The sequence below is a fragment of the Leptodactylus fuscus genome, chromosome 1, assembly GCF_031893055.1.
Source record: "Leptodactylus fuscus isolate aLepFus1 chromosome 1, aLepFus1.hap2, whole genome shotgun sequence".
Classification (NCBI taxonomy): Eukaryota; Metazoa; Chordata; class Amphibia; order Anura; family Leptodactylidae; genus Leptodactylus; species Leptodactylus fuscus.
In genome coordinates, this window is record NC_134265.1 from 337,875,720 (window position 1) to 337,903,369 (window position 27,650).

A 27,650-nucleotide genomic window follows, 5' to 3' on the forward strand; every position below is an offset into this window, starting at 1 on the left:
GTGTCTGATACCTGATCAAGCCACATCCTAGGAATGGACGTTAATGCAAAGCAGCAGTGCTCATAGCAGACAGAATTCCTATACGCCGGTACAGCCAATACTAAGTGGACAGGGCTGCCAGATCAGATGAGTGGTGTGGGGTCTGATTGTTGGTCCACTACAGATTGGATATTGATGGCCTATCCTTAGGCTGGGGCCCCAGCAAACCAGACTTTGCAGAAAAATACAAGTAGTGGTAATGCTGCAATTTCCAAAACCGTTGCGTTTTTTTGGAAACAGCAGAATGTCAATTATACCTATGGAAATGCCTGCAGTTTCCCTATAGGTCTAATGGAGGCAAGAAAGACCGCAGAGGAAAACTCTACAGACTTTCTGTGAAAAGCGCCGTAGGAAAAACTGTGATGCGTTTCCGTGGCGGTTTTTCCTGGAGCACTTTTTCGCTTAGACCTGCTACATGGGGCCTTAACCTAAAGGAAGATTCTACTTAAAGTGATAGCACGGCATGGTTCAATAATCCCAGAGGTCAGACTTGCTTATCTTGAGAATAAAGGGGGACAGTGCTGGGGCCCCTTCACAAATTTTCCTGGCCAGTCACACTCAGGACATAAAGGGTCAGGGCTGCAGGGTGCTTGGACGCCATCACTTTACAAGACGAGACTACCTCTTAAGTTCATTTTAAAACCTTTATTGGGCCTAGTAAACTACATAACCTGAATAGAATGGCCATTACCCTCGGCAAGGAGCGTCACGGCCTAAAAACAAACAGAAGAGCTGAAGCACAGACCACAATAATACAATAATCAGAACCTCAAGTGTAGAACAAATAGGGCGTCCCCAGGTAAATATACTGTCCTCTACAATGAAAAGATGGAGATTGGGACCATCATCGTATCCAGGAAACACAATACCAGCAAACAGACTTTAAAGGGAACTCCTTATAAAGCAGATGAATGCTAGAAGCCATTTGCAATGCAAACTCGCAAACAGCGTATCATCTATGGAGGATTAAGACGGCAAAGGCCATTTCCTAGAAGGTAAAATGGATAGAAGGTGGAGGATAACACATGGCCGACCAGACTGTGACTGGGGAGAGGAGTCAAAGGATCAATTAACAGTTTAATATCAGGTTAGAACAAGATTTTCTGTCTAGTTACACACATATAATAGGATCACTGGGGTATAATAGTGTCTAGACACACGTGGCCTTGGTCTGGGGTGATTATACACACACAATAGTGCAAACCTCCACATGTTACGTGCAAAACAACACAGTGTTGTAGTTTATAACCGTATAAAATTATAGGGCTTTTCTAGTTCCTAATACTGATGGATTATCCTTATTACATCGCCGAGGGTCCGGCAGCCGAGACCCCAACAGATTTGTTACTTGGGAAACAGCAAATGTTTACATGCTAGGAGCTGCACTGCTTACGACTTGCTGTGGTGAGGTTTGGTACTGCGGAGCATTTCCACAGAGATCAATGTGGCAGCCCAGCAGTACCGAATAGCAGATCCGTGATAGTCGTGGCTGGTAGGCCCTCGCAGATCTAATATTGATGACCTATCTTTATAATAGGAAAATAATATTAGAAACCACATTACTTCTTTAAGGCCTATCTGTGAGAACTTTGCAAAGCTATTTCGCCATTAAAGGGGTTGTCCCATCACAAGGATCCTATCTATACTGCTTGTTAATGTGGATGTAAGACTTTTCCTAAATACACTGCTTCAGCAAAACTGCTTTGTTTATCCACTATCTTACTTTATTCATTTCATTGTTGAATTGGGGGGGGGTGAAGGGAGGAGGGGCTAAGTGCTCAGGAGCGAGCCTGTGTCTCTAGCTATTCCTGTGTCTGCACCATGTGACCTAGCTTCCTGCACTCAGATAGGGGAGAGGAGCTGCTTTCATTTCTGAACTCGTCTTCTGTTCTCCCAGTTATCAGGCTAGCTAATTCAATTGTGTTCATTATGGCAGGCAGTCTCTGTATGTAACACAGAATGGAGTTGCTCCTGCCTGTACTTCATAGTCCAATATTGTGCATATAGTGTTTAAGGATCTTTGATGACATTCAGCCGCCCCATAGGATCACGCTATGCGGTGGGCGGAGCTACACACTAATTTGGGGGGTGGAGCTAAACAGCAGGTTGCATGTGAAACCCAATCAATCATCAAATAATGCAAGAAACCAGGAAGAAAGAAGATTTTACAGCAGTGAAGACTGGTGAGTATGCGACATGGGAATACCCCTTTAACATCATATAAGTTTGGCAAATGTAAATTTTGAGATTTTGTTATAAAAATATTGGGAAATCGTAAATTACACACAAAAAAAAACAAATATATCATGCCTCAACAATATTTGGCAGTCGCTGTTAGGCTAGGTTCACACTACGGTATTTTAGTCAGTTGTTCTGATCAGTCATAGGATCAGAACAACGAGCTCAAAAACAAAATTATTCACACACACAGTTCTACTTAGCCTTACAGTCTCATATACTGAATATACTCGAGTATAAGCCGACCCGAATATAAGCCGAGGCTCCTAATTTTATCACAAAAAACTGGGAACACTTATTGACTCGAGTATAAGCCGAGGGGGGGAAATGCAGCAGCTACTGGAAAATTTCAAAAATTAAAATGGCCAGAGTTTTTGGGTGCAGTAGTTGCTGGGGAAGGGGAGGGGGTGTTTTGGTTGTCTGTCTGCCCCTTCCCTGAGCTTGGAGACTGTTTCCCCACCCCCCCTTGGAATTCAGTCTGGCTGAATATAGGGGATCTGCAGTGCTCCTATTAACCCCTTCCTGACGGAACAGGAGCACTGCAGATCCCCTATATTCAGTAGACACAGGGATACCTAATGTTTCACACCTAACTGTGTTTCACAGTCTCTTTGTACTTTTATATGTATTCTAGGGAAAGGAGGGATTTACAACTTTTATTTACTTTATTTTTTAAAGCTTTTTTTTCCCCCACTATTTTATGGGAGATTCTATATATTACTATTGCGGCTGGTCATAGACCCCCCCCCCAAAAAAAAATAAAATAAATAAATAAATAATAATAATAATAATAATAATAATAATAATAATTTTGTTTTGCTTGACTCGAGTATAAGCTGAGGGGGGCTTTTTCAGCACAAAAACTGAAAAATTCGGCTTATACTCGAGTATATACGGTAGATTGTTTTGACTTACTTTGAATATTTTGCTCAAAAAAGTTTTATTTTCCTCCTATGAATATCTTTGCATATATGGCTATGTAAATCACATTGTTATTAATCTGTTCAATGCTTTTCTTTTCTGTAAAAATTTGAAAAACCCAATAAAAACTTTTGAATTAAAAACAAAACAAAAAAAAAAAACCTGAATTACGGGCAAAGACACAGTACCCCCTATGTTTGCATCCATTATTCTAATGCTAAAAACAAAATGGCCGTTTTCGTCATGTTTGGTTTTTCATTTCCAGTTTTTTGGACCGCTTTTATACAGATTTCAATGCTAGAATGAACGTCTGCTTTCTATCAAACTGCAAAAAACAAACAACAAAAGTCCCTATAAGTGATCAGCAGAGTACACGATACCATCTGCTCCAAGCACTGAGCTGAAGTAATAGCAAATAAACCACAAAACAATTCAGTGAATCCATTGACTTAGTCTTTCTAAGGTCAGTGTCTAAAGGACAAGGATGCAGCCAGTGTAAATAATAGCCAAGTCCGTGGCATTACTGAAGGTTGTGTCACATTCACCTGTTATTAAACATGATAAAAGAACCCAATGTTTCAAAAGAAGTAGGCGAAAAAACACAACACAAAAAAAATAAATAAAAAATACATTTCATATGTTATAGATAACCTGAAAACACAAGGAGGATTTGTCTTAAAACAAGTCTGGTCTATCCTTATGTAAATTAAAATTGAAAGGGGTTTCTGGGACGAAACTCCTGATAACCTATTCTTGTGAATAGGACGCAACTTGAAATTACCGTAAATCCGCTTATGGCTGAGTACCCACGTTGCAAAAAAAACACAGTTTTTTTGTAGCAGATTTTGCTGAGTTTTTTTGAGCCAAAGCCAAGAATGACTACAAAGGAATGGGGAATACATAAGAAGCTCTTATTCTTCTAACTTTTGCTCAATTTATTCCTGGTTTTGGCTAAAAAAAACAAAAAAACACCACAGCAAAATCTGCACCACCACAAAGCTGAGTTCTGCACCATGGAGCCTCAGCCTTAGGCCAGGATCCCATGTTGCAAAAACATACCAGCATTTTGTTGGAAAAAAAAACAAAAACACGCTGCGTTTTACAGTACCCGCAAAGCGGATGGGATTTTGGCTAATCCCAGAAAATTGCAGAAAATTCGCAAAATTGCAGAAAAAGATCTGCAGATGAAAAGTTATTTTTTATAAAAAAAAAAATCAATTTAAAAAAAAAAAATAATAATAATGCGTTTTTGAAAATTGGAAACATGTCAATTATGGAAATGCTGGCGGTTTCCGTATAGATATAATAGGGGCAGAAAGTCTGCAGAAGAAACTGCGCACTTTCTTTGAAAAATGCTGCAGAAAAACCAGTGATGCGTTTCCACCTTTTTATATTTGCTGCGGCTCGCTATTTGGGGCCTTTAGTCTTAATCTGTAAATTTTAAATCATATTGAACTCCCCATTTAAAGCACCAGTCTACTCCACAGGGCTGGCCAAGATGTCAATTAGCCATACACAGTAAACCGGTGTCTCTTGAATGCCAGTTCAGCCTACAGCCATTTACTCCAGTCCGTGTATGCACGCACTTGCCACAGGAAGAAGGGGATGACGTTGGCCATACATTTTATATATTTCGGATGGCCTATTGATGATGCAAACAATACAGGAACATACCCTCTATGAATGTTATAGGGTCACCAGGTCCCACAGAAATCAGTGGGTTCGACCTACATTCATCTAGAAAAATGATTAAAAATGGGGGGGGGGGGGGGACACCTGGCTTGCACGTGCTTTGTATTCCATCTTTGCCTTCTCACTGGAAGGCACCATAAAATTAAGAGCTGATCAAACGCTGTAAAATAGTTATCATCCTATGCTTTGTGTGATATGAAATACAAGAAGTGTAATTAACCATATACAATCCAGATAACATTAATGAAGACGCACTGCTTATCTAGATTCAACGCCATCAAAGCCTCCAAAAGTAAATACACATGCCACTCTCCCAAACTGATAGCACTGGTTGCCTGGAATAAGAGGTATTGTGGAGACACAAAGGCATTCACTAACTAAAAGCCAAGTTGGGTTCATAGGTCAGAAATATCCTGGAAATATGTTTCCAGGGTACGTTTAATGGAAAAGTCTAAGCATCATACAGTGAAACCTCTCCAAAAGGCCACCAATGTGAGAAGACCACCCTGACCACTGAGCTGCTGGCTGACATGATACACAGATTCTTTTTGGTTCTTTAAATGTCTGACTATGTGGCAGAGAGGGTCATAGTCACAAGCACCTAAGCTCAGGTAACGACCCCATCACAGGCAAGAGAGTAGAATCATAACATAGACAAATAGTACAATGGGAGGTGTACAATATCACATAAAGCAGGAATGTTGCAGAGCCACAGTATGGTAACATACAAGAAACTGTGTATAAAACTCTATGGGGAGGGTAGTGCAAAAATATAATAATCATCAAAGTTTTGTTAATATAGAAGTATACACTCACCGGCCACTTTATTAGGTACACCATGCTAGTAACGGGTTGGACCCCCTTTTGCCTTCAGAACTGCCTCAATTCTTCGTGGCATAGATACAACAAGGTGCTGGAAGCATTCCTCAGAGATTTTGGTCCATATTGACATGATGGCATCACACAGTTGCCGCAGATTTGTCGGCTGCACATCCATGATGCGAATCTCCCGTTCCACCACATCCCAAAGATGCTCTATTGGATTGAGATCTGGTGACTGTGGAGGCCATTGGAGTACAGTGAACTCATTGTCATGTTCAAGAAAGCAGTCTGAGATGATTCCAGCTTTATGACATGGCATTGCATTATCCTGCTGAAAGTAGCCATCAGATGTTGGGTACATTGTGGTCATAAAGGGATGGACATGGTCAGCAACAATACTCAGGTAGGCTTTGGCGTTGCAACGATGCTCAATTGGTATCAAGGGGCCCAAAGAGTGCCAAGAAAATATTCCCCACACCATGACACCATCACCACCAGCCTGAACCGTTGATACAAGGCAGGATGGATCCATGCTTTCATGTTGTTGACGCCAAATTCTGACCCTACCATCCGAATGTCGCAGCAGAAATCGAGACTCATCAGACCAGGCAACGTTTTTCCAATCTTCAATTGTCCAATTTCCATGAGCTTGTGCAAGTTGTAGCCTCAGTTTCCTGTTCTTAGCTGAAAGGAGTGGCACCCGGTGTGGTCTTCTGCTGCTGTAGCCCATCTGCCTCAAAGTTCGACGTACTGTGCGTTCAGAGATGCTCTTCTGGCTACCTTGGTTGTAACGGGTGGCTATTTGAGTCACTGTTGCCTTTCTATCAGCTCGAACCAGTCTGGCCATTCTCCTCTGACCTCTGGCATCAACAACGCATTTCCGCCCACTGAACTGCCGCTCACTGGATGTTTTTTCTTTTTCGGACCATTCTCTGTAAACCCTAGAGATGGTTGTGCGTGAAAATCCCAGTAGATCAGCAGTTTCTGAAATACTCAGACCAGCCCTTCTGGCACCAACAACCATGCCACGTTCAAAGGCACTCAAATCACCTTTCTTCCCCATATTGATGCTCGGTTTGAACTGCAGGAGATTGTCTTGAATGTCACTGGTACATGCACTGGGATTAAAGGATACCTTCAATATGTAATATAACTGCCAAAGTAAGTGATTTTCTTTATATTCATTCTTATTTTCACTTTTATGCCTCACCTTACTTTTATATTATTGTTTACTGTATATACTTGAGTACAAGCCGAATTGTTCAGTACAGATTTTGTGCTGTGAAAGCCTCCCTCGGCTTATACTCGAGTCAGCAAAAAAAAAAAAAATTTAATATATATATATATATATATATATATATATATATATATATACACACTCACCGGCCACTTTATTAGGTACACCTGTCCAACTGCTCGTTAACACTTAATTTCTAATCAGCCAATCACATGGCGGCAACTCAGTGCATTTAGGCATGTAGACATGGTCAAGACAATCTCCTGCAGTTCAAACCGAGCATCAGTATGGGGAAGAAAGGTGATTTGAGTGCCTTTGAACGTGGCATGGTTGTTGGTGCCAGAAGGGCTGGTCTGAGTATTTCAGAAACTGCTGATCTACTGGGATTTTCACGCACAACCATCTCTAGGGTTTACAGAGAATGGTCCGAAAAAGAAAAAACATCCAGTGAGCGGCAGTTCTGTGGGCGGAAATGCGTTGTTGATGCCAGAGGTCAGAGGAGAATGGCCAGACTGGTTCGAGCTGATAGAAAGGCATCAGTGACTCAAATAGCCACCCGTTACAACCAAGGTAGCCAGAAGAGCATCTCTGAATGCACAGTACGTCGAACTTTGAGGCAGATGGGCTACAGCAGCAGAAGACCACACCGGGTGCCACTCCTTTCAGCTAAGAACAGGAAACTGAGGCTACAATTTGCACAAGCTCATCGAAATTGGACAATTGAAGATTGGAAAAACGTTGCCTGGTCTGATGAGTCTCGATTTCTGCTGCGACATTCGGATGGTAGGGTCAGAATTTGGCGTCAACAACATGAAAGCATGGATCCATCCTGCCTTGTATCAACGGTTCAGGCTGGTGGTGGGGGTGTCATGGTGTGGGGAATATTTTCTTGGCACTCTTTGGGCCCCTTGGTACCAATTGAGCATCGTTGCAACACCAAAGCCTACCTGAGTATTGTTGCTGACCATGTCCATCCCTTTATGACCACAATGTACCCAACATCTGATGGCTACTTTCAGCAGTATAATGCGCCATGTCATAAAGCTGGAATCATCTCAAACTGGTTTCTTGAACATGACAATGAGTTCACTGTACTCCAATGGCCTCCACAGTCACCAGATCTCAATCCAATAGAGCATCTTTGGGATGTGGTGGAACGGGAGATTCGCATCATGGATGTGCAGCCGACAAATCTGCGGCAACTGTGTGATGCCATCATATCAATATGGACCAAAATCTCTGAGGAATGCTTCCAGCACCTTGTTGAATCTATGCCACGAAGAATTGAGGCAGTTCTGAAGGCAAAAGGGGGTCCAACCCGTTACTAGAATGGTGTACCTAATAAAGTGGCCGGTGAGTGTATTTATTTATTTTTAGTGTGTGTGTGGGGGAGCCACAATATTAATGTATAGAATCTCCCATAAAGTAGTGGGGGGAAAAAGGAAACTTTAAAAAAATAAGTAAAAGTTGTAAATCCCTTCTTTCCCTGGAATACATATAAAAGTAGAGAATGACTGTGACACACATTATACACATTAGGTATCACTGTGTCTACTGAATATAGGGTGTCTGCAGTGCTCCTGTTCAGTCGGGAAGGGGTTAATAAGAGCACTGCAGATACCCTATATTCAGCCAGACTGAGTTCCAAGTGGGGGAAAAAAAAGCAGTCCTCAAGCTCAGGGAAGGAGCAGACAGACAACCAAAACACCCCCTCCCCTTCCCCAGCAACTACTACACCCAAAAACTCCGACCATTTTAACTTTTGAAATTTTCCAGTAGCTGCTGCATTTCCCCCCCTCGGCTTATACTCGAGTCAATAAATTTTCCCAGTTTTTTGTGGTAAAATTAGGAGTCTCGGCTTATATTCGGGTCGGCTTATACTCGAGTATATACGATATATATTGTACTTTTTTTTACTATTTTTTAAATATTCTTTAAATGTTCTTTATTCTATTTTCACTTTTATATACTTACACAATCCTTATATATATTTACTTGTCCACATGTCATTTGTATACTATCTGTGGTGTGTTACATTGATCTCCATGTATTTTTGGTTAATACATCTATGCTTCTGCTCGCTGGTGACGCGGTCACGTGACTTATTGTCACGTGATGCCGCAACCCGCGTCGCCCGGCTTGCCGACGTTTTTACACACTCCCATTTCCGATCATGTGGCTCTACCACGTGATCTTGACTACGCGTCACTACACTTCGCATTGTATACACCGGTCTGTACTTACTGATACTTGCGCAGCTTATATGCATCCTCATGTGTTTCTATTAGCCTATTACCCTGGCATAAAAAAACCCTCCTTTTCCCCATTCCCGACACCACCCCCGAAAGAAGGCATTCGCAATGAAACGCGCATTGAGGTTAGGTCTCGGCCCCCTCCTCCTGGCTTTACGTACATCTGTAATATGGGTATGTGTCTTTATGTGGTTTTCCTGTATTTACAACTTGTTTTTCTAACATGTACAGCGCATATTTATATTCCTTTTCTGCCAGCCCCTGTGAAATTGACCTTATACCTACTTATGGTTGCATTACAAGGTTGTAGCATTACACCTTTATTACTTACTGTCTATCTTAGGTCTTTTCATTACTTACTTTGGCTGTTATATTACATATTGAAGGTATCCTTTAATCCCAGTGCATATACCAGTGACATTCATTTCTCACTTCTCCCTTCCAGGTTTCTGTGCTCCGTGGACCCTGACTCGTGTATAAGCCGAGGAGAGCTTTATCAGCATGAAAAATGTGCTGGAAAAGTCGGCTTATACTCGAATATATACAGTAGTTGCAAGAAATTGTAAGAAAATCTTTGAAACCAATTGTTATCCAGACACATATACCGCACTGTACCATAGCAGCAGGATCCCTGATAATCTGATCTATCAAAACAATAAATCCTAGGAAGGCTGAAACAGCCGCCATTCATCTACATGTGAACATACCTGTATCTGAGACATAGTCAACAGGATCAGGTTTTTTAACCTTTAGCGGCTTTGAAATCGGTGGCAAAATTTCCTGTGGCTTTTTTGTTTTTTTAACTGGTGGCGTGTCATCTTCGGAGTCTGAAGAAAAAGAACAGTTACTTTAGTAACAGGTTACATTCATTAAGTCCAGTGTTTTATATATCTTCAAGGTCTTAAAGGGATTGTCCAGGAACTAGCAAAGTTTACTGGATACTGATGCCCAAACCCCTGTGGCGATCATATCCCATATACCAGGTATACAGCTGGAACCAGCTCTGCTCCTATACAAGTGAATGGGAGCAGAGCTGCAGTTCCTGTACAACAGCTATTGTGTACGGAGCTCCTCACACTGCATACAGCTTCCTGTCTGTATACTGTAGTGGTGGGGCCAGGAACTACTGCTCTGCTCCCATTCACTTGAATAGGAGGAGAGCTGGTTCCAGCTGAAACAGCTGACCGTGCTGGGTCCAGGTATTGAACCCCAACCAATCGGATACAGATGACCAATCCCTATGCAGTGCCCTTCACCAGTCATCCCCATCCATACTTTTCCCACACCACTCTCATCAATTTAGAAAGTAGCATGAGCTGCAGAAGTAAGCAATATAGGGAGCAAATCTTAAAACGGCACCTTTTTCCTCTCAAATTTAGTTTAATGAATGTACCCCATTGGCTTTTTGCTTTGATACGTCAAGTACATAGCAAGTATGGTTGGAAGCAGAGTACTCTACTAAGATTTTGAACCCTTGTATGTTCTATGTCTCGGTAATGTATACTAAATTCTATTGCTCTCTTGCATGCTTTATCCATGCGCTTCCTCCACCAAACATGTCATTTTTTGGAATCTTGGACCCTAGCTGGTCTTCGAGGTACTTTCCTATAGACATGTAGCATTGTTATCATTTGTTACATTTTTTTTTTTTTTTTTTTTTTTTTGATTCCTTCATATGACAATGTAAGACCTGTAATTCTAGGTTTGTTTGGTTTTTTGTTTGGTTTTTTAAATGAGGCCAACATGCCAAAAAAATGACTCTGACCATGTGCCTTCCTTTAAGATTTATCAGTGTTCAGGTTCACAGGAAACATCATATCAATGGGCCAGCCAACTAAAGTCTCCTTAAGCGACAGGTTTTTTTCAATGTTGATAATACAAGATCAGTCCATAATTATCCATAAGGTCTTAATTAGAGATGAGCGAACACTGTTCGGATCAGCCGATCCGAACAGCACGCTCGCATAGAAATGAATGGAAGCACCTGTGACACTGACCTTGCCGGCGGCCGGCCGGCGTCACAGGTACTTCCATTCATTTCTATGGGAGCATGCTGTTCGGATCGGCTGATCCGAACAGTGTTCGCTCATCTCTAGTCTTAATACTGGTATGCAAAGAAATATGAATGTGGGGGGGACCCAGTCACCATCAGTGAGGACCACCCTCTAGTTATACAAAGTAAAGCCAATAATACCTGAATCATAAATTATCCTCTTCTTCTTGTTACTCTGTTGTTTATTCCTCAACCCATCATCACTTCCAGGACTTTTCAGCTAAAAAGAGCAGACAAATGCATATATTATGTTGCATCAATTTCCATTGCAGGCATTTATAGCATATCCACATGATATAGAAATGTCCCATAAGGACCTGTGCCAGAGCCCATAAACAGCTGCCCCCCAATCTCATAATGATAACCAAGTCCAAGGACTCTAAACCAGTTATGGAACAGAGAAGATACCACTTACCTTACTGTCTTTTGATTTCTTTTGTGTAGCAGCTCCATGAGAACTTTTGATATTCTCCTTCTTTTCTTTCTCATTAGTCGGCTTCTTGGAAACTGGGGTGACTCCAAAAAACTTTCGAATATCCTTAAAGAAATAAAAAGAACCAATACTGGTAAGGAAGGGTTAAAGAACTGCCTGCAAGAACAAAATAAACTCATACTTGGCAAAATCTTCATAAAAAAATGTTAAAACATAAAACTTCAAGTATACGTCAGATTCACTGTGCAAGTGTTCAACATACAGCGATTGCAGAGTGAAGCGAGATGTACTGCCTCAGAGACACACACGTGCCAGGAACACTAGATAGGAATCTAATGGATGTCACGGTCTTATCTTTTGTTGTTGTTTTTAGCCATTATTAGGATATTCTGTGCTACCCAGTTTCCCCAAAAATAAGACCTACCTGTAAATAAGCCAGGATTTTTGGAGTATGCTTGAAAAATAATCCCTAGTTGCATTCAATTAAAAATAGTATCCAGGCAGCTATACATGTAAAAATAAACAGCATATAGCAATACAGATACAATAGTCCCTTCATCAAGGAAAGCGGACACCCCCAAAAGAATTGGACATTAACCTTAAAGAGGCTGTCCAGGCAAAAATGGACAACCCTTAAGGTTTAAATCTGGGGCAGTGAAAAAAAAAAAAAAAAAAAAAGCATACTCACCTGTCCCTCTGGCGGTGTCTCCTGGGTCTCTTCCATAGGTCCGCTGAATGTGATGTTGGTCTTAGCGGTCACGTGACCACTGAGGCCAATCAGCGAAGGGTTTGCAGTGTCACTATTGGTGACATGACGGGTCCTCTTCCTGAGGCCACTGATTGGCCTGAGCAGTCACATAACTACTGAGGCCAATCATCAACTTCAGCAGAACTCTGGAAGAGACCTGGGAGATGTCGGAACAGAAGAATCGGGACGTGCGGTAGAACACCGAAGCAGCGGGGACAGGTGAGTATGCTTTTTTTTTTTTTAAATTTTATTCACTACCCCCCACTGATTTCAACGTTAAATGAGTTGTTCATTTTTGCCTGGACAACCCCTTTAACCTTAAGGAGCTATCTATGCAGGATGGCACTAGCGAGATAGTTCTCCACAACAAAAGGTTGACTACAGGTACTGCCGGGCTCTCACGTACAGATCCAGTAGTCCCGCTGGCATCATTCTGCTCCTGAACCAGAGCATTTTGGCTGCTTCGAGTCACCAGAGGGAGCCAACCGCTACACTTGGCTGCAGTGGAACGCTGCTGCAACGCAAGGTACCTGACAGTGACATGCCATTGACAGGAGTGACACAGATCTGTGTGTGAGATCACATTCGCCATTGGCACGTACTTATTTGATTCTTTTTTTATGTGCTATAAAACCTCTTTAAGTGCACAGGAAGTGTCCACTACTGATTTTCTACAATGGAAAAATCAGAAGCGAATTTTCCCATTCCAATTGTGCTGTGGCAAAAACCTGCATGAAATAGTTGTCGAGGAAGATCCTACATGGGGCCTTAGACTTAAATGGGAAACAAAACAGGAGGCAAGAGTGACTTAGAGGCTAGGTGCTAATTCCAATCACATCTCAGGGATCAGAAGCAACCCAGAAACCAGTGCTTTGTTTTTTGTACAAACCGGGGAGAACCCCTTTAATTATTGTTGGCTAGCTGAAGCATTCACCCTTTGTCATGCATGAAAACTGGTGAAGACTCACAGCAAAATTTGTCATAGTGCAGATGGAAAACATGCACATCAGGTCAATTTGTGCAGCGCGTAGATGCCATTTGTTTCAATCTCATCCACTTTGCTGCTACTGTATCCTACAGAGAGTAGCTTTCAGTACATGTCTACAGTGCCTAGTGTCTGCGGACATAGCCTTAAAGGAATTCTCAGGGACTTACATACTGATGACCTATTCTCCTGATAAATCATCAATATTTGATGGGTGGGAGTCTGAACCCCAGGACCACCACAGTTCAGCTGGTTGGCAGCTGCAGCATTAGGGGGAACACTTCAGCCTCTTTACTGAATGTCAAGAACCATACATATGGTTGACAGTTGGGTTTGGTATTGCTGCCTAGCCTCATTCACAGGACAGCTACAGTGACTCATGAACATGATGGCATCAGCAAAGAGACTGCAACCTCTTCAATCTTCTGATCTGTGAGGGAACTGAATTTCAGGCCCCACTGATCACATATTGATGACCCAGAAAACCCCTTTCATGTCCCGTAAGATGTATCATATTAAATGGGTTATCAATATTATATCTGCGGGGGTCCAACATCCAGGACCCCCATAGATCGCCAGTATAGAGACAGCACGGTTTATGAGTTTTTTGTTGTTTTTTTTTACATATCTTGAGCTGTGCTGTTCACTCAACATACTGCAGTGGTGTCCCATTGAAACCGGAAAACCCCTTTAAAGCTAACTGCCCATATGTGCCCTGCTCCCGTTAATTTCAATACCAATAACACTGCAGTGTCAGAGGGGCTGGCCTCCCAGCTACGTGTCATTACTGGGTGGTTGCGAGTGGCCCCCTTCACAGTACAAGTCTATAGAAAAGTACCGTCATGGTGGCATTTCTCACTATCCAGCAATGATGCTGAGTTTGGAGGTAGCTCCTCTGTCAGTGTAGTGATATGGGTATTGAAAACAACAGCACCATTATCCCTGGCGCCACCTCACATACATGAATTCAGCTCATAGATTGTAAGCTCTTATGAACAGGACCCTCACTCCAATGGTTTCACATGTTAACTCTTTGTCACATTGTTTGTAATGTGAAATCCTGTCTGTTCATGTTCCCTCTGATGTGTATAGTCGGCACCAATATAAATAACACTTATTATGATGCAACACACTGTCATGTTTGCAGCGGTGTGCAATAGGACACATCTTAGAGGACATGAAAGGTTCTTTTTAAGAAACTAGGTCATCTTGCCATCTGTTTTGGAACGTCGGGGAGGTTCACAGGAAAAGGGAGCGCTCCCAAATAACTGGAAGTGTTGCTAAATCTTTCAGGTGATGCTCAGTATACAATCACTTCTGTGCATGACACCAGTAGGCTCCAACATCAACCTCTGAATCCAAATACACGTCAGGGGCAAGGCTGTGCAAAGGGGTTTGGTCTGCAAAAAAAGAGGGGGTGCATATACTAAACAGACTATAGTAGGACATACATAGAAGTTGCCCTAGGGCCTACCTGCACTACTAGCAGTAGAATAACACATTATAGGCACAGCACTATATCCCTGCTTACCTGCATCTGTTCACCTGAACCAGTGATGTTGTTAATAAAGTTTCGTGACATTCAGAATAAAAAGGGGAACTGTAAGCAGCGGCGGCTACTGTTTACATCTGACATCACGTGATCGCCGCCCTGCAGCCAATCAGCGCCAGGCAGAGCGTTCGCGCAGTTGTCAGAGGCAGCAGTGACAGTGGCGCCTCATTACCCAGCATCCCTCCTAGCAGCATGGCCGGACCGATAAGAGGCTCCGTGCAAGCCGGGAACTACAAGCCCCAGCAGGCTAACCGGGAGACGTTACTGCCTGCCTGAGCGGTCACGGCATCAGGCCCCGTCACGTATCAGTGCGCTGTAACAGTCACTGGTGCGGAGATCCCCTCCGATCACTGTACTATAGAACAGGGATAGGAGTAGTAGTACATGCCGCTCATCTACACGCAGGCCCGGCCATCCGCACACGGCACACGTAGCCTGATCTCTCCGGTCTCCTACAGCCAGGCCTGTGCTTACCATGGCCGGTAGCCGCACTCTCCTCTCCCGCCGGTCCCCACGCTTCGCGCCAACTCTCCTCGCTCAAGCAGCAGCAGCCAGCCCAGACCCTCCCACCATCTCCGCCTCTGTGTGACAGACATGCGCAGGGGTAACGGGGTCACTAAACACCCCCGTCCTCACCTGCACTATAGAGCAGCCCCTGGGATGCTGCAGCTGTGCGCCCTCCATGATGGCAGTTGTATTATGCCAAAAATATTAATAAAACACTTCTAACCAATCATGTCACTGCTTCCATTTCTGTAGCTCAGGATAGAGTTTGCCCTGCACTGGGGGTCATTTACTGATGGTGGAGGGCTCGGGCATTTGGGTTTCCATTCATGTTTCATGCGGAAACCACACGGACCCCATTATAGTCTATGGTGTCCGCGGGTTTCATTAGGTAACCGCTTTTTTTCATGCGTTTAGGTTTGCGTTTGGGGGGCCACAAGTGGACTCCCCAAATGGAAACCTGAACCAAGATGTGAATCGGGCTTAATTGCTGGGACTTGTACATATCATGAGAATGGGAGGCTGTTCTACCCACATAAAAATTAGAACAGGGGTCTCTTGTACCCCCATTAGGGGCATAACTTGGGGTAGCGGCTGCCACAGGGCCCAGGACATTAGGTGCCTGGTGACAGCCACTACCGCTGCGTTTTTTTACTTTTTTTTAATAGGCCGTTAACTCCAGCTGGTACCAGGCCCTATTTACTTACCGATCCTGGCAGGGGCTGGGATCGGTAAGTAACACCCCACAAGCGCTATTATACTCGGGGGGGGGGGGTGTTTTCTGACCCCGAGTATAATGATCGGAGGCCCAGGAGAGGCAAGGGAACATAAAAAACAGTATTACTTACCACTCCGGGCAGGCTTCGAACCTAGTTGCATGACGGTCACATGGTCGGGACCTGCGTCCCGACGCAGGCCCCCCGCTCACATGATCTACCAGTCATCATTGAAGATGGCCGACAGAGTATAATAATTGATCATGGGTGTTCACAATGGAACATAATACTGTGTATAGGGGCTACTATGGAGTATAATACTCTGTGCAGGGGCCACTGTGGGGGATAATACTGTGTGCAGGGGCCACTATGGGGGATAATACTGTGTGCAGGGGCCACTATGGGGCATAATACTGTGTGCAGGGGCCACTATGGGGAATAATACTGTGTGCAGGGGCCACTATGGGGGATAATACTGTGTGCAGGGGCCACTATGGGGGATAATACTGTGTGCAGGGGCCACTATGGAGTATAATCCTGTGTGCAGGGGCCACTATGGGAGATAATACTGTGTGCAGGGGCCACTATGGGGAATAATAATGTGTGCAGGGGCCACTATGGGGGATAATACTGTGTGCAGGGTCCACTATGGGGCATAATACTGTGTGCAGGGTCCACTATGGGGCATAATACTGTGTGCAGAAATGCGGGGGGGGACCCATGTCAAAAGTTCGCCATCCCTAGTTACGCCACTGACCCCCATATAAATAGAGTGACTGGTGACACACACAAGGCTGCGCCATTCACTTCTCTGGGACTGCAGGACATAGCTGAGTATAGCACTGGCTATAACGGACAGTCCAATAGAGTAAGAATGGAGTAGAACCCACTGTTCTATTCAGACAAGGGAATTGGACATGCCAGGGAACTTTGATGATTTAAAGGGGTTTTCTGTGTTTATAAGGGTTATCCAAGGCCTATGAGTAATGTATATTCATGGCCTACTCACAGGATAGTTCATCAGTATCAGAACAACAGGGCCCTGCATCCGTCAACTGATTCAGCTTCCATAAAATGTCTACAAGATTTACAGCCATACGCAGTCCTGCTCCTATTGAATGGGATGGGATCAGAACTGCAGCTCCCGGCGCCATCGCTACAGTGTTTGTCTCTTTTATACTACATACAACTTCAGGCTCCGTTCACTGATGCAGTGGTACTGGAGAACTACAACTCTACTCCCATTCACTTAAATAGAAGGAAGGTTAATTCCTGCCTTCTATAACATATACAGCTGACGGCAGACAAATATGGATGTGTTTACACTACCATTGTCAATGTCCGTTACTATTTTCCATCACAGGATGAGAACAATGGGCATTAAATGATAGATGTATACAGAACCCCTTTCGTCTGGTGTCCATCTGCATTCACCCCAATGTAAGCAACATAATAGAAGATTACATACTGATAAGTTATTATACTGTGGATAGGTCATCTGTAGCTATTACCCATAGGTCTCAGACAACCCCTTTAATAACTGATGACCTATCATTACAATAGGGATGTGAAGCAGAAGCTCAATGCCATTTCCACTTATCCTATGGATAGATCATCAATTAATAAGTCCCCAAAAAAACCTTAATTTTGGATCAAGGAGGTTGGAACAAGATTTGTGGCCATAACAGTGTCTAAAAAATCTGGACTCACTGCGGCTTTGTGCAGGATGCCTTAGTTGCTACTGTTTCTTAAGGTTTCTTCCCGGAACAGAAGGTGGTGGAGCTCACAATGTGTTGATCATAAAGTGATAACATATCTTTGCTATATACATCATACCTCAGGCTGGGTTTACACTTTGCATATTTTCATTGACTTTTGCAGGTTGTGGAATCCAAACAAAAATTCTGCAACAAAAGAAATGTACAATGCAAATGTTGGTGAGGTTTTTTTGTATCTGTTTTAGATGTATTTTTCATTGCAAGTAACATAATACAAACAAGAAAAGAAGGTAAAAGGATTTAGACATAATAAGTGTAGTGACAACGCAATAAATGCAGCACCTAAATACACATGGCGACTGCTCAATGCAAAGCATGCATAGTTGTGATGTGGGTAAATAGCAACATGGTACATAGGTCAATTATCTGCAAGGGTACGTAGCAACCATACATGAGGCTGTGTGGGACACAGACATACAGGAACATATCAAATTTGTACAGGCACTCAAAATTATGATAAAGAACTTTCTCACAACCAGGCTGGGAAAGCTATTAGCCATTCAGCATAGAACTATGACTTTTCTACTGATAAAAAAAATGACTCTCATGGGCAGGGGCCACATGCAGCCTGGATGCAACAGATTAGCTGGCTGCTATCATGCTGTAATATACACTACCATAATAGTGGAGGGCATTTAAACAAATCCCATTCACACACTGCTGAAAAAAATAATTAGAGAATGCCACTTCTCCTCGTCAGGAGAGGAGCGAGAAGGGAAAAAAACGGCAAAGAAATAACCTGATTGATGTCGGCATAGGAGGGAATTTTAGGGAAAAAACCCGGCAAAACTCTTAATTGGACTCGGTCCGGAAAAAAACTGTACATAGGGCTCCACAGAGGAGAGGGCCTGAAGTTCTCCCACACGTTTGGCAGATATTATAGCCAATAAAAAAGCCATCTTGAAAGATAAATATTTCAGATCCACAAGTTCCAGTGGTTCAAAGGGAGGACCGCAAAGGCCCGCTAGAACTGTGATAAGGTCCCACTGCGGTACTGGAGAGCATATGGTTGGTCTCAACCTTGTAGCACCTTTAAGAAACTGGGCTATGAGTACATCCTTGGATAGGCGCCTGTGTAAGCGGGAAGATAGGGCAGCCACATGTACTTTAAGGTTGGCGGGTGAAAGCCCCTTGTCCAGCCCATCCTGTAAAAACTCCAGTATTAGAGAAATAGGCGGATCCTTAAAGGATCTCTGTTTGTCTGTACACCAGCCTTTGAAAACGTTGAAAATCTGGTCATAGGCTCTTGTCGTAGAAGGAGCCCTGGAACTGGCCATGGTGTTTTGGACAGCCACGGACAGATTTTCTAGTCCAGATACGGGCCGGTCAACTTCCAGGCTGTCAAGTTGAACCTGTTTAGATTTTGGCAGAGACTGGTACCTTGAGTAACCAGGTTGTGCACCGAGGGAAGCCTCCAATAGATCCCTCGACTCATCTGAATGAGTTGGGTAAACCAAGCCCTCTTTGGCCAAAAGGGGATGATTGCTATCACAGATGCTTGATCCTGTCTTACTTTCCCTCTGTATCATGGAAAGCAGAGGGAAGATGTAAGCCAGCCTGAACCTCCATGGGATCGACAGGGCATCTATCGCCAAAGGATCGTCCTCCTGGTAGAGGGAACAAAATTTCTCTACTTTGGCGTTGTATTTCGTGGCCATCAGGTCCATTTCTGGTAGTCCCCACATCTCTGTGATTTGATGGAATATCTCCCTGTTGAGAGACCATTCCCCTGAGACCGGACGGCCTCGACTCAGTTGGTCCGCCAATACATTCAGGGACCCTTCGATATGCACCGCCATGAGGTGTGTTAGATTCTCCTCTGCGCAGGCGATGATTAGACCTGCTTCTTTGAGGAGGGCAGATGACCGGGTGCCTCCCTGCTTGTTCAGGTAGAGGACTGCGGTTACGTTGTCCGAGCGGATCTTTACTGCCTTGCCCCGGAGCAGAATGGCAAAATGTAGGAGCACCATATAAATGTCTCTGAGTTCGCGCCAATTGGATAATCTGGTCTTCTCCATCCAGCTCCATGTCCCTCTCGCATGCATCTCGCCTAGATGGGCTCCCCAACTGGTAAGAGATGTGTCTGTAGTCAACAGGGTCCAGACCTGCTGGACCGTGGACTTCCCGTCCTTGAGATGGAACCACTACTTGAGTGACAGACGAGTATTGAGGGATAGTTGGATTGGCATGTTCAGACCCAGAGGGTTGCAGTCCCAAACGCTGAGGACCTCGCTCTGGAGAGGGCACATATGCCATAGAGCCCAAGGGACTGCATCTGCAGACGCTGACATGAGGCCGAGGACTTTCATGGCTGTCCGAATTGAGACTTCCCTGGTAAGGTAGAGGTGCCTGGTTGCCATCCTGATTTTCTCCTTTCTTCCGGGAGGAAGAGAAACTGTCATGTGGACGGAGTACAATACGTGACCTAGGAACACCTTCCTTGTAGAAGGAACAATATCTGATTTGTCCCAGTTGATCATCCATCTGAGATATTGAAGGAAAGAGATGGTCATGTGAAGGTGACAACGCAGGACCTCTTCTGAGTGGGCCTTCAACAACCAGTCGTCCAGGTATGGGACTATAAATAGTCCCTGGAGTCTGAGGACCGCAGCCAGTAGAGCGACAACTTTTGTGAAGATGAAAGGAGCTGAAGAAATCCAGAACGGGAGAGCTGTAAACTGGAGGTGGCGCAGACAACCGTGCAACAGGACCGGTATTCTGAGGTATCTTCTGTGAGAAGGTGCAATTGGCACATGAAGATAGGCATCTTTCAAGTCTAGAGGACATCGCCGGGTTGAAGAAAAGCGACCACCGACTTTACTGACTCCATCCAAAAATGCACCTTGCGGATGAACCTGTTCAGGTAACGGAGATCTATAACCATACGCCAATCCTCAGATGTTTTGGTACAAGAAAAACCGGAGAATAAACACCCAAGCCTCTTTCGTCCACTGGAACTGATTCTAGAGCGGCCTTGCCCAGATACTCTTGGACCGATCTTTCCAAGCAAGCCTGCTTTGGAGCGGAAAAAGAGTGGGTTACCATAAATCTGTCGGGTGGAGGAGACTTGAAGTCTATCCGGTAACCATGTTCAACTAGTTGGAGGACCCAGGGGTCCTGGACTGATTGGAGCCAGGCAGGAGAAAACAGGTTTAAACGACCTCCGACTGCTGGAGAGCCCTCCAGAGGGGGAGTACATACACCGTCAGAAGGATGGTTTCTTGGGGTCCTCCCTGGAAAAACGACAGCCCGGTCCCCGGGCCTGGAATCAGGACCTCCGCTGGGACTGGGGTCTAGGAGGAGACTGGCGCTGAAAACCTCTGCCTCGGGAAGGTCCAGATCTTCCTCTGAACGATTGGGCCCTCCATTATGTCATCCAACTACTTCCCAAAGAGCCTCCCTGGCTCAAAGGGGAGGGTGCATAGATTGTATTTGGATGCATTATCAACCCTCCACGGCTTCCGCCACAAGGGCCTCCTAGCGGCAGTAGATAAGGCCATACCCTTGGCGGCCACCTTGACTTGGTAGAGTGAGGCCTCCGTTAGAAAATCCACCGCTAAGGAGAGGGATGACAGAGAAGACAACAAGTCATCCCGAGGAACACATGAGACAATATCCCTCTGAAGACTGGCCAAGCTTGAGCGGAGGGTGTTTACCACCTCATTGGAGGCTACGCCAATAGTGGCCTGGGAAGCCGCTGCTGAGTAGATCCGTCTCAGAATACCTTCCGGCCTTCTCTCCATGGCCTCATGGAGGTTTGACACGTCCTCGGCCGGGACCACGGTACGCCGGGAAAGTTTCGCAACGCCGTTTTTAAAGAAGTCACAGACAGACACAAACGGGTGAATGTCAGGAAAAAAACGCCACAAGCAGCAGCAGAGCTTGGTCCGGTAACAGAGCAAGTACAGAGTGCAGGCTCGGAGGGACCTAAATAAGACAAGGAACCGGAAGAGGCGGGGATGGCCCCCACGCCCCTAACCCAAAATGATATACAACGAAAAGAACAGAAGTGAAAGGAGAGAGATTGAACCCGCACGTCACCGGCGCCTTACTACACTAGGCGCCGGAACAGAAAGCCGCCCAGAACAGAACATCGCTGTAGAGCAGCAGAGGGAAGAGACAGGCACGCGCACCCAGAGGCAGGCACGCGCGTATCCAACTCCCGGGAGGAAGCGTCCGCCGGGAGAACGAAAGTCAGACGCCGGGAAGCGCTGCATCCAGCAGCGCTGCTGAAAACTCCTCGCAGACTGCGGAAAGGATGGGGAAAGGGCCAGGTGAGACCCCAAACCATCTCACTTCTTTTTCCCGGAAGAAACGGCTCCCGGAAAAAGCTCCTGAGCGGCTCCCATTGATTTCAATGGGACTCGTCTTATTGGTCAGGATTTTGAGGTGATTACGGCCTCAAAACCCTGACCAAAAAATTCTGTGCGAACCCGGCCTTAGAACTGAAATATGCTGTTCCTCTCTTGCTCATCCTGGATCTGATAAATCCCTTTCCAATACAGATGCTGCAGTGATCAGCTGCAAGGGAGAATAAATATTATATGGTGGCCATAGCATTTATATACAGTGGTGTTTACAGGGCCGGCGTCAGCGCACGGCATAGTCGGGCAAGTGCCGGGGCCCACAGAGCCTCTGGGGGCCCCCCGGCACTTGCCTGTCACAATTTCAGCTCATCGGCGTTCGTCCGCCGATGAGCTGGAATACATACGCGATGCAGGAGCTGCGAGATCAGCTCCTGCTTTAAAGCTCCGGCCCGGCTTGCGTGTGTAGGCGCGATGATGTCATCGCGTCATGCCTACACATGCAAGCCGGGCCGGAGCTAAGCAGAAGCTGATCTCACAGCTCCTGCATCGCGTATGTGATTGGAGGGAGAGAGGAGCGTCGGGGGAACGATGGAAGGTGAGTGATAGAAGGTGAGTGTAAGTGTTTGTTTTGTATTACATATTAAGGTGAAACATAATGAAGGGGGCCCATGAAACTGGGGGGCAAATGAAGGGGAGGGGGGGAACGGCATGACACTGGAGAACATGAAGGGGGTGGGGAGAGAACGGCATGAAACTGGGGACAGAGATGGAGGGGGCCCAAAGAAACTGGGGGGCAAATGAAGGGGAGGGGGGAACAGCATGACACTGGGGCAGATGGAGGGGGGGGGGGACAGCATGACACTGGGGCAGATGGAGGGGGTGGGGAGAGAACGGCATGGAACTGGGGACAGAGATGGAGGGGGCCCAATGAAACTGAAGGGGCAAATGAAGGGGAGGGGGGGAACGGCATGACACTGGGGCAGAGATGGGGGACATGAAACTGTGGGCAGATGAAGGGGGAGAACGTGATGAAACTGGGGATAGAGATGGAGGGGGGACATGAAACTGGGGGCAGAGGAAAGGTGTATATGAAACTGGAGGAGAGATGGAGGGGGGCATATAATTTACAGGTCACTGTAGGAGGATTATACTGTGTGGGAGCACATAATGAATGAGTGGGTGGAATCAACATAAAAGTGGGTGGAGCTAAATTTGCAGCGGCGCGCAGAGCGCGCCGCACATTTTGCCCCTCTTTCTGCTCTTTAAAAGATTGGGAGGTATGGCGTTGGTGACGCCACACTCCTGCATGACGTCACTCGCTTCATCTGCAACGCACAGTGTCTCAACTCCCCCACCTCCTTTACAAGGGGGCCCACTGAGGCTCTGTCGCCCAAGGGCCCATAAAAACCTGGAGCCGGCCCTGGGTGTTTATATAACACAGACACTTCGAAACCACCAGCGCTGTACATAGTCATAAAGCAACTTTCTTGTTTGGCCGATGGAGGGGGCCATGAGTGGACTATTCTCATTCTTTTTTTTTCCTCTAGTAATGTCTATAGACCCTCATAGAGTTCTAATGTGATGTCCCCTTTGATGCCAAAAAAATGCTGCAGAAAAGACTGTGGCGGAAACGCATTGCAGTTTTTTCTGCAGATTTTTTCACAGACTTTCTGCTTCTATTATACCTATACGGAAAATGCCAGCATATCCATAGGAATAATTGACATTCTGCTATTTATGAAATCGCAACTGTTTTGGAAATTGCAGCATTTCCGCTGCAGATTATTTCCTGCAATTTGTGGATGGGATTAGCCAGAATCCCTTCCACTTTGCAGGTATTGTAAAATGCAGCATATTTGCAATGTGGGGCCCTGGCCTACAACAGACTATTATGTATATACCAGATTAACAGGACAATAAATAGGTACACACAGGTACATGGCCCAATAGAAGAAAGATGCATGTAGTGTTCCTGCTGTAGAAAACCATGCCTGGGTTTCTGGCAAGTGCCAGACCATAGAAAGTTCCTGTATTCATGGTCATACATTGCCAACCGATCGTTATATTTGCAAAACAGGTTTACATTTTAATTCTATACCAACATAAATATAATTCTAGTAATGGAGGAAACAACTTTAATAAAGACCCTAAATGTCACAACTGTAAAAATACGTTTTTGACTTTCCTTCCTAAAATGGTATTGTTTGCTTTTGTCGACCTACATTTTGCATTACTAAAATAATATAACGTAAAGGAAATACCATATTGGCCCCGACATGCATCATAAACATCACTCAGACATCTGGCGATACTGTAACCACATCCTGTGAGCGACACTTTCACTCAACATTATGAAGTCAGTGTTCATCCTTATTGTCAATGAAACTTCATGGTGGTCAACAATGCACTGAAAGTTGGCAAATAGAAACCTTCTCCCTTCTTTTGACTTCTGGTGAGAGAGTACAGAAGCCACAGAAAGTAGTAATACCCACGATATAACCTGTCATAGAAGCCATAGTACCCCAATAAAACCAGCCACAAGTGTTAACTTTATTCACAGACTGTTCTTGTTTTACCCTTACCATGGATCTACAGTATAGTAGTGGTGTATTTTGCCTCTGTTGTAGGTATACAACTAATATACAAGCTGTTTATATCAAGAATATCTGGACTGCCACTAATGCTGCTTACACCAACTATGCCAGTCTTCATAACTCCTGCAGCGGCGGAGGGTGCACCTGGTTTATGAGTAGGCGCACTACTCCTTATAGATCAGCTGCACCCTTCTCCAGGCTGTGCACCTGCAATGAACTCTATGCAACAGCTATCCCTACCAAGCCCACCATGCACACAAACACTTGGCTCAGCCAAGCATGCACGTCTTTTGAAAGAAGAGTGCAGAGAAATCTAACATCGGACATTTCTGGCTGTGGCTTTTATCCCCCTTGTTGAAATACAACATCCTGATTCTTCTTTTTCCTGATATCTGCCATTGAAGTTAAGTTGAGATACCCCGACACTGATGCAATGCACAGTCAATCTAATCTAATGTGTATGGTCAAATTTAGGTGCATCATTCGTAAATGGTTTTAGTAAATCTATGTTGATACATAAAATATTGATACAGTCTTATAAGATTAGGAACGTAAAATAAATGTATCTGGGCCAGTGTCAAGAAAGCATCAGTAGTGACTTGTACCACTGACACAACTGTCTGGTAGAGCTGTACTTTGAAAGCTGCTGTTTAACCAAAGATGGCCTAAAGTTGGTCGGTGCCCTGTGCACTAACTTTTATTAATTCCACCTTCCTGTGGTCTATATCTATGTTGGCGAACCTATGACACGCGTGTCAAAGGGGATGCTCAGAGCTCTCTCTCTGTTGGCACACCCACCATCGCCCCATCCAGGCTCCCTGATTGCTCCGCAATGGAGAATCCAGTACAGGCTCAGAGTAAAGTCAAAAACTTTAGCCGCCTACGCGTTTCAGGGTCAGAGCCCCTTCCTCAAGTCTTCGCCATGAAGAAGGGGCTCTGACCCTGAAACTCGTAGGCGGCTAAAGTTTTTTCGTGTAACCATTGTCCTATGTAACCCAAGTAACGTCTTCATGTAAGTGCTGTGTCTTTTTTCTATTTTTTACTGGTTTCTTGTTATTTTGGAATTTTAATGGTCTAATTAAAGCAAACAATTCTTTTAAGCTTACACTAGACTGGATGCTGAATTACTATTTTTTCTGGGACTGTTAAGCAGGACAGTCCTCAGATTCCGGGTCCTGTTCACTGTCTCAGGTGGCGAGAGGTAAGTGGCAGTTTCCGCTCCCTGCTTCACCATTCGTCCCCCAATCCCTACTCTGGGAGCAAAGGTTTTTAGAAAAGATCAGCAGGGAATGGGTCCAGGTGAGTATAAGTTTTTTGTGTTTGTTTGTTACCAGAAGGGGGACTTTAAAATGTGGGGGCAGCTGGAGGGGGACATTAAACAGAGAGTAGATGCAGGGGGACATTAAACTGTGGGAACAGATGTAGGTGCGACATTAAGCTGTGGGGACAGATGGAGGGGGGAGATTAATATGGAGGCAGCTGAAGGGGGAAATTAAACTATGGGGGTAGATGGAGGGGGACATTAAACTGTGGGGGTAGATGGAGGGGGACATTAAACTGTGGGGGTAGATGGAGGGGGACATTAAACTGCTGGCTGCTGCAGGGGGACATTAAACTATGGAGCAGCTGAAGGGGGAAATTAAACTATGGGGGTAGATGGAGGGGGACATTACACTGTGGGGGAAGATGGAGGGGGACATTACACTGTGGGGGAAGATGGAGGGGGACATTAAACTGGAGGCAACTGCAGGGGGACATTAAACTTGGGTCAGATGGAGGGGGCATTTAGAAGAGGGCATTATAATTTAGGGGCATATCTTGTTAAGATGACTGTAGAAACATTATACTTGTGTGAAGGCACAAAGAGAAATGGATGGAAAATAGTGGATGAATAAAAAGTCTATAATGCTGCTATTAAGTTAATGTGTCTGCCACCAAGTTTTCTCAGAAACTGATAAAATATATAGATTTAAAATTATGTAGCCCACCCCTATTCTTAAACCTACAGCCCATAGCCCCCTTTTTACCACATTTGGCTACACCCCAAACACGCTAAATATACCCACTGTACTCCTTACATATAAAAAACTGCAGCTAATCCCTCCACAATACATTTATAAATCACGCCCTACTACTACTATATAAATCCAACCCATAAAATACTTAAACGCGTAATCCAACCGCCTGCCAAGACAAGAGCAATCCAGGGGTACTTGCATCGCTGCTGTCTTCTTCCTCTTCCACTGTGTAAAGTCAAACTTTTGTCTTCGTCTCCGGAAATACTCCAAACGCTCACGGCGGTGATTCTAAAAACCCATTGAGGCCCCATGTTATGGAAACGCAACTTTTTTTGTTGCTAATTTTGCTGCATTTTTTTCCCACTGAGGGAAATCCTTGTGTCTGTGGATCTCATCCATTTGCCGCCTGTGCCATATTTCGATGGACCCGTTCCTGCACATGTTTGTATGCATTTACCCTAAATATTAGATAGGAAGTAATATATTTGAGATTCCTATTACCAACCCCACACAAATAATAATACCATAACGCCGCATATAATAGCTTTGATGACATGAATTATATATTCGGACTGGCTTGTCGGTAACAACCATACTGAGTCTGTTCATACAGAAGACAGATATGCGGCCATTTGGAGGTCTTCCCCATTCTGGCTTGCATTAGATTAATGAATGACCCCCACAGGGCACGTTATCCACGCTCCATGGCATATAAAATACGGCAGCTCCACCCTTAGAGTAAACCTATTAAGCAGACCAGT

The 27,650-nt window shown here is 44.7% G+C and overlaps 1 protein-coding gene across 3 annotated transcripts in view; it reads right to left on the bottom strand.

Annotated features, from left to right (window-relative positions):
- Window positions 1-15,492, bottom strand: part of RFC1 (replication factor C subunit 1) — a 41,487-nt gene extending 25,995 nt beyond the window's left edge. For 2 of the 3 annotated variants that reach the window (XM_075261379.1, XM_075261377.1), the window contains exons 1-4: window positions 14,952-15,121; window positions 11,670-11,792; window positions 11,396-11,474; window positions 9,909-10,028 (exon numbers count right to left, since the gene is read on the bottom strand). In XM_075261379.1, the coding sequence (XP_075117480.1) occupies window positions 9,909-10,028; window positions 11,396-11,474; window positions 11,670-11,792; window positions 14,952-15,002 (373 nt within the window). In that variant the 5' untranslated portion in view covers window positions 15,003-15,121. Of the gene's footprint in view, window positions 1-9,908; window positions 10,029-11,395; window positions 11,475-11,669; window positions 11,793-14,951; window positions 15,122-15,446 lie in introns of those variants that run through there. The other variant, XM_075261380.1, reaches the window with a different exon arrangement.
- Between the last annotated feature and the right edge of the window lie 12,158 nt (window positions 15,493-27,650).